Source organism: Cucumis sativus, chromosome 4 (assembly GCF_000004075.3).
Source record: "Cucumis sativus cultivar 9930 chromosome 4, Cucumber_9930_V3, whole genome shotgun sequence".
Taxonomy (NCBI): Eukaryota; Viridiplantae; Streptophyta; class Magnoliopsida; order Cucurbitales; family Cucurbitaceae; genus Cucumis; species Cucumis sativus.
Window position 1 is genome coordinate 14,566,598 of NC_026658.2, and position 7,288 is coordinate 14,573,885.

At 37.8% G+C, this 7,288-nt stretch overlaps 2 protein-coding genes across 3 annotated transcripts; one reads left to right on the top strand and one right to left on the bottom strand.

Moving 5' to 3' along the window:
• Positions 1 to 240: 240 nt before the first annotated feature.
• LOC116403326 lies at positions 241 to 2,092 on the bottom strand. 2 transcript variants are annotated; one of them, XM_031884054.1, is made up of 2 exons: positions 1,132 to 2,092; positions 241 to 664 (listed from the first exon to the last, which is right to left on the bottom strand). In XM_031884054.1, the coding sequence occupies exons 1-2, from the start codon at positions 1,694 to 1,696 to the stop codon at positions 624 to 626; spliced, it is 606 nt and encodes a 201-aa protein (XP_031739914.1). In that variant the 5' UTR covers positions 1,697 to 2,092; the 3' UTR covers positions 241 to 623. The 2 variants fall into 2 exon arrangements, with proteins under 2 accessions (XP_031739914.1, XP_031739915.1); XM_031884055.1 differs by having other exon boundaries at positions 241 to 659; positions 1,132 to 2,001.
• A 2,252-nt stretch (positions 2,093 to 4,344) lies between these two features.
• On the top strand, positions 4,345 to 7,201 carry LOC101215599 (heat shock cognate 70 kDa protein 2). Its single transcript, NM_001308897.2, is given in 2 exon segments — positions 4,345 to 4,573; positions 5,225 to 7,201. Coding segments are annotated over 2 exon segments (1,944 nt in total). The 5' UTR covers positions 4,345 to 4,359; the 3' UTR covers positions 6,955 to 7,201.
• Positions 7,202 to 7,288: the final 87 nt, after the last annotated feature.

Here is a 7,288-nt window from a genome sequence, read left to right on the forward strand (position 1 = left end):
GGTGTATGGGCACGAGAATCGACCACTAATACCTAAATTATTGCACAACTGATGTATTTCTTTTATATTCACCTCCATTATCTGACTGAAACACTTTAATAGTTTTGTTAAGTTGATTGTTGATATATTTAACAAAGTGTCTGAATGTCTCAACTGCTGCACTTTTCTATTTAAGGGGATAAATCCAAGTATATCTGCTAAAATCATCCACAAATAAAATGTAATAACGAAAACCATCAGTTGAACATATTGGAGCAGGACCCCATAAATCAGAGTAAATAATATCGAATGATTCAGTAGCTTGAGATTGAGAGTTAGTGAACAGAAAATTATGAGCTTTTCCTAACTGACAAGCGTCACATAAATCTATTTCATCACCGTCATTCACAGGCAATTTACAGTTCTTTACTATAGAGTTCAAAATTTTGGAAGAAGGGTGTCCTAATCGTTTATGCCAAACAACTTTGAATACAACGACATTGATATTGGTAAGATTTGTTACTCCCAACAAAATAAATGATGATGTTCCTTTATTTTTGTGCATATGTTGTTGCTTGAAACTGCTACTATGTTCTACCTCAGCTGTCATCACACTAGCACTTTCTAGATGGTAGAGTCCATCCTTAAGAGTTCCTATCAGCAATGTTTCCCTTGTAGCTCTGTCCTTGATAAGACAATAATAACCATGAAATTCAAGATAAATATGATTGTCTTGTGCAAGTTTGAAAACACTAACTAAATTTTTTGTGATATCAGGGACACATAATATATTTTGAAGCACTAAATTCTTTCTGCCATTAGTCAAATAAGATTTTCCAACACATGAGATGTCCAAGTGGTTTCCAATACCTACTGTTACTTTTTTCTGTACTCGAGTATTTAACTAGGTTGGTTAAATTTGTGCATTCAGTCGTGACATGGTTGGTAGCCCCACTGTCTATATACCAGTGTGGGCCATAACAATTTCAACATTTGCAAAGGAATTTGTTGACTAAGTTGTGACAAAGGCACCTTGATTTGGATTTGAACTTGCAGGAACATTTGAACTCTGTCCTCGATCTTGAGCTAGAGGACTTACAAATTTCTTATCAAATCGATTATAACACATAAGGGCAGAATGATCATACTTACCCCAAGCTTGGCATGTTGGCTTGTTATCGCGACCTCGCCCGCGTCCTCTGCCATTGTAGGGACCTCCTCTTTGTCCACTGAAATTGTTCCTGATGTTTCCATGTAATTGATGGCCATTATTGGAGCGGGATTCATTTGAACTGAATTTTTTAGCCATGTTGATAGCTACATTTTGGACTATGTTGCCAGTATTTCTTTGAGTATTATGATGCTCCAACATTTTCTCAAAAATCAAAAGCTCAGATTGCATATCCAACCATGATATGTTCAATTTTCCTTGAATCACAACAATCACCAAATTGTATACTTCATCTAATCCCAACAGTACCTGTGAAATAAGAGCACATGGAGGGACTAGGCTACCCGCTTGGCTGAGGTTATCAACATTAGTTTTCATAACACACAAATAATCTTCCATTTTAAAACTACCTTTTCGTGTTGTTTGAAACGTTTGACGAAGAAAATCTTCCTCTGCTCTTGATTGGACACCAAAAAGATGTGTTGCTTCCCAAAATTTTTTCGCATTTGTGAAACCCATAAGTTTGGTGGCAACCTCAAGTGTCATTGAGTTGTAAAGTCATCCTAGCAGAAGCAAATCAGTTGTGACCCACTGTTCGAACTTGGGGTTTACCTTCATGGTTGCGGACGAAGTCGAAGCAACACTCTGAGTTGTTCCTTCACTATTTTTAGTTGTAGAGATGTTTGTGTGGTCGATTGAAATAAGCTTCGAAAGGCAGGGGTTTCACTAGTGAGGTGTCCTTCTAGCTTGTATACCTTGAGAATAGGGAGAGCCAACGTTTTCCATAGAAGATAGTTGCTCCGATTAAGCTTTATGGTTGTTAACTGGTTCAGGATTTGATTTAATGACAGATTTGTGAAGTTTGTCGCATATGGGGTGAGGACAGGGTTAGCGTCAGCGTTTGGCCATAGGCTATCATACCAAAATAAGTTATAAAAATCAAGCTATATTTGGGATAAAAATCTTTCCCTTGTTTTTTTCAAGGTATTATTAATGACACCCCTTCTCAATATATACACGAATTCCCTTAATTTAGGTAATATAAAAATAAAGAATCAATAAAATGTTTGCACTCATTAATTGTGCGTTGACACGTGGCAGAACTTAACGAGAGGATAATTAAATCTTCATAACAAATTTGTAACAGATAGAAACCTTCTCGAATTTTTAATGCTAGCCACGTTTGCTTTGATGAGCCACTTCCAAGTTGACATAATTTGCTAATTTGTCTGGCTTGTTGTCACTATAATGTTATCTAACTTCGTGGGCTCAATCGTTGCGTCGTTTTTGTTTGTGATGAAGTCTTATAATGTGACAACGATGAGATTATTTGTAGGAGAGAAAACCCATTAACTCTGACGATGAAATCCGTGGATCAAAAGGAGACAATAACGAGAGAAAATACATGTTGCTCTATGATAAATACCAACCTATCATTCCACAACCATCAAGATAACCTTAAACCTAACTCTTTCAAATTCTTGCTTGTGATAAAAAAACTTATTGCTCTATTATCACAAACACATATCATATAATTTATCGTTAGAAATTTATTACAAAATGAGATTGTTTTTCTTTTCGTATTAAGTTTAACAAAACTATTATAATAAACATATCCAACTTCTCTTAATATATCAACCATACATACTTCACTCATTGTATTGTCTCTCTTAAATTTAAATCTTAAGCACTATTCTAAAATTAAGTATCATCTAATAATCAATTTACTTTTGAAATTCTATAAATCTTTAAATTCACTATTATTTTCATAAAGCTCAAAACTTAATTTTTTAAAAAAAATTTAAAGCTTTTTTTTTAATATGAATAAGAACTAAAACCATATTAAGAAAACAAATAGGAATACAACTAATTATATATATAAAAAATGCTATTGGTGTGAAACCATAACAAAAGATAAAATAAGTAGAAATGAAGGCTCCATTTGATATTATTATAAATTATAACTTTTAATTCAATTGATAGTGTTTGGTAAATTTCAACTCTGTAAATAAATACAAAAACATCTTGTTTTAGATACAATATATTTTATATATAAAGTTCGTATATGCTATTGAGATTTATATCTTATTTACGATTTATTAATTTCGAGCCATGTCAGGGTAAATAAGGGTCGAGGTTGAATAATTAACGACAAAAGTCTTTTATCCCGAGACATCTTGAGAAATTATAAGTCTGAGATCGAATAAAATAAAGACATAATTCTTTCATGCCAAGCCATTTAGGTGCAATTCACGTCCGAAAACGAATAACTAAAGACATAAATCTTTCATTTTGGGGCATCTCAGAACAATGTATGCCCGATATCGAATAAAATAAAGACATAATTCTTTCATCTCTGGTCAACTCGGTGCCACTAAGGCTTGATATCCAATAACTAAAAGAAGAATCCTTTCATCTCGAGACATCTCGGTGCAACTAAGGTCAAAAATCGTGTATCATGATCTACACAATCGTTTAAATTTGAAAGCCATTTTTAAAAGTGAATTACAGGATCACGTAGATCTACACTTTTGTCATTCATCTTGGGTTATCATTATTTAGTGTGTAAAATAAATATTTTGAACTCGAAACTCTTATCCATGGTATGCCAGCTCAACTAAAGTCATATGGTAGCAAAAAATCTTATATTTACATGTAAAATCTAGGTTAAAAGTTGTTACAAAGTATTAAGAAAAATGGTTATAATAGAAAAAATTGGTAGTGTCATTTTAAAAGAAATATTTAAGGTTATACAATCAAACCAATGATTTGACATTAAAATGACAATTACTTAAAAAAAGAAAATACCGAATATGAGGAAAAAGAAAAAGAAAGAAAATGAATATTTGTTGTGGATTCGGTGGATGTGATGCGCAATCGCAAGCAGAAGCGCAAGGGAAGGGAAGGGGCGAGGAAAATACATGGAGCCAGAGAGAAAGTGGGAAATCTCAAGTCTACGCCGACCTCGTCTATTCCAATCTCACCCCTTCATTCTCTTCCCAATCCTACGGCTCTTAACCTCTTTTAGGGTTCCGAACCTTCTCGAATTTTTTGAATTCTCTCCCTATATATACATCTCTTTCCCCCCTCCTCTTCCTCCACTTCACATAACCTAGTTTTTGCCCAGATCTCTGTTCCCCTTCTTCTTTCTTCTTTTTCATTTCTCTCTTCCTCCTTGCTCTCGCTCTCTCCCTTCCACTACCTCCATTATGGCCGGCAAGGGAGAAGGTCCGGCTATCGGTATCGATCTCGGTACCACTTACTCTTGTGTGGGTGTTTGGCAACACGATCGTGTTGAGATCATTGCCAATGACCAGGGTAACAGGACTACTCCTTCCTATGTTGCCTTCACCGATACTGAGCGTTTGATTGGTGATGCTGCTAAGAACCAGGTCGCCATGAACCCGATTAACACCGTCTTTGGTAAGATCTAACTTCTTGCATTTCATTTCTTTCTTTCGTATTGGATCTGTTGTGTTTCTTTCGTTTTGTTTTTCTTATTCAGTAATGCGTTTGGATTTGAATATGCTTTGTGTCTGTAGATCTAGTTCTTTTTTATTCTTGGTAGTTCTTTGGATCTGAGTCATAATCTGGATCTGCTGATGTCTTTAGTGTTGTACCGCTAGTTGGAGATTTGTCATGTATGTTATTTAGCATTGGTAATAGATTGACGTGAATAGTTATTTGAACGTAGGGACCACATATGAATTGTATTTAGGTACTGTTGATCGTCAGTTTTTCATTTCATGGATTTATGAATCTGATAGGATTGTTGCACCTGTTGATTCGGTCACTTGTGATATTTAATCTCAAGTGATTCATTTCATTAATTGTTAATGTTCATTGATGTATCTGTATTTCGGTTCATGAATTTGAAGGATCTTTATTCGTAATGTCTTTCCGTAGATTTGATGTAGTGTCTAACAAGTCCTGGTTTTCTTGTGTTGATTCAAGTATGTATTTCTCCAATCGCATGGTTTCGTTGAATTGTATCCTACTCTGTTTATGTTAAAAGATTACTGTTAGATGTTCTTTTTCAACTGTGTTGCTTACTAAATGATCTTATTGTAACAGACGCAAAGAGGTTGATCGGTAGAAGATTCAGCGACTCTTCAGTCCAAAGTGACATCAAGTTGTGGCCATTCAAGGTCATCCCTGGACCAGGTGACAAGCCCATGATCATTGTCAGCTACAAGGGTGAAGAGAAGCAGTTCGCTGCTGAAGAAATCTCTTCCATGGTTCTTATTAAGATGCGTGAAATTGCCGAAGCTTACCTCGGTTCCACTGTGAAGAACGCCGTTGTCACTGTTCCTGCTTACTTCAACGACTCGCAACGTCAAGCCACCAAGGATGCTGGTGTCATTGCTGGTCTCAACGTCATGAGGATTATCAATGAACCCACCGCTGCTGCCATTGCCTACGGTCTTGACAAGAAAGCAACAAGTGTCGGTGAAAAGAATGTCTTGATCTTCGATCTTGGTGGTGGTACTTTTGATGTCTCTCTTCTCACCATTGAAGAGGGTATCTTCGAGGTGAAGGCCACTGCTGGAGACACTCATCTTGGTGGGGAAGATTTTGACAACAGACTTGTCAACCACTTTGTTCAAGAATTTAAGAGGAAGCACAAGAAGGATATCAGTGGCAACCCCAGAGCTCTTAGAAGGCTGAGAACTTCTTGTGAGAGAGCTAAGAGAACTCTCTCATCTACTGCTCAGACCACCATTGAGATCGATTCTTTGTACGAAGGAATTGACTTTTACTCCACCATTACTCGTGCTAGATTTGAGGAATTGAACATGGATCTTTTCAGAAAGTGTATGGAACCCGTCGAGAAGTGTTTGAGAGATGCCAAGATGGACAAGAGCACTGTCCATGATGTTGTTCTTGTTGGTGGTTCTACTAGAATTCCCAAGGTCCAACAGTTGTTGCAAGACTTCTTCAATGGCAAGGAACTCTGCAAGAGCATTAACCCCGATGAAGCCGTTGCCTACGGTGCTGCTGTACAAGCTGCCATCTTGAGCGGTGAAGGCAATGAGAAGGTGCAGGATCTTCTTCTATTGGATGTCACCCCTCTTTCTCTTGGTTTGGAAACCGCCGGTGGAGTCATGACTGTTCTTATCCCAAGAAACACCACAATTCCCACGAAGAAGGAACAAGTCTTCTCTACATACTCCGACAACCAGCCCGGTGTGTTGATCCAAGTATACGAAGGTGAAAGGACAAGAACCCGCGACAACAACTTGCTTGGAAAATTCGAACTCTCCGGAATCCCTCCAGCTCCCAGGGGTGTTCCACAAATCACAGTGTGCTTTGATATCGATGCCAACGGTATCTTGAACGTCTCTGCCGAAGACAAGACCACAGGTCAAAAGAACAAAATCACCATTACTAACGACAAGGGAAGACTCTCCAAGGAGGAGATTGAGAAGATGGTCCAAGAGGCAGAGAAGTACAAGTCTGAAGATGAGGAGCACAAGAAAAAGGTTGAAGCCAAGAATGCTTTGGAGAACTACGCTTACAACATGAGGAACACTGTGAACGACGAGAAGATTGGTGCTAAGCTTTCACCCGCCGACAAGAAGAAGATCGACGATGCCATCGAGCAGTCCATCCAATGGCTGGACGCCAACCAGCTAGCTGAGGCTGACGAGTTCGAAGACAAGATGAAGGAGTTGGAGAGCATTTGCAACCCAATCATTGCCAAGATGTACCAAGGTGCCGGAGCTGATATGGGTGGCGGTGCAGACGACAGTGCTCCTTCCGGCGGTAGCGGTGCTGGACCCAAGATTGAGGAAGTCGACTAAGCTCCCAATCTCTACAGTCTCGGTCTTTGGAAGAACCTTCTCTTTTATTTTTTGGAACAATCGATTTTTGATTTCGTGGCTTAATTAGTGAAAGCCACTGTTTTACCGGCGTAATTTTTTCTCTCCCTCTCTCTCTGTTATTGTTAAGTTTTTTAAGACATTTTTAGTGGTGGAAATTACTTTGGCCACAAAAAGAAACACCCTGCGTTTGTTACATCTTTTCGTTATGAAATTATTATCTCTCACACTTTTTGGTGGTCATATTTCGTTCTGTTCTCTATTTTTAATTTCGAGGTAGAAGGCTTCATAAGAAATGGGCTTTGTTTCATGGACT

Bases quoted from the DNA above. Each gene is read 5' to 3' on its own strand.
- LOC116403326 (XM_031884054.1), bottom strand. From the start codon at position 1,696: ATGACACTTGAGGTTGCCACCAAACTTATGGGTTTCACAAATGCGAAA. The intron at 665-1,131 runs GTAAGTATGATC...TGTCTTATCAAG, and splicing joins GCCAACATGCCAAGCTTGGG to GACAGAGCTACAAGGGAAAC.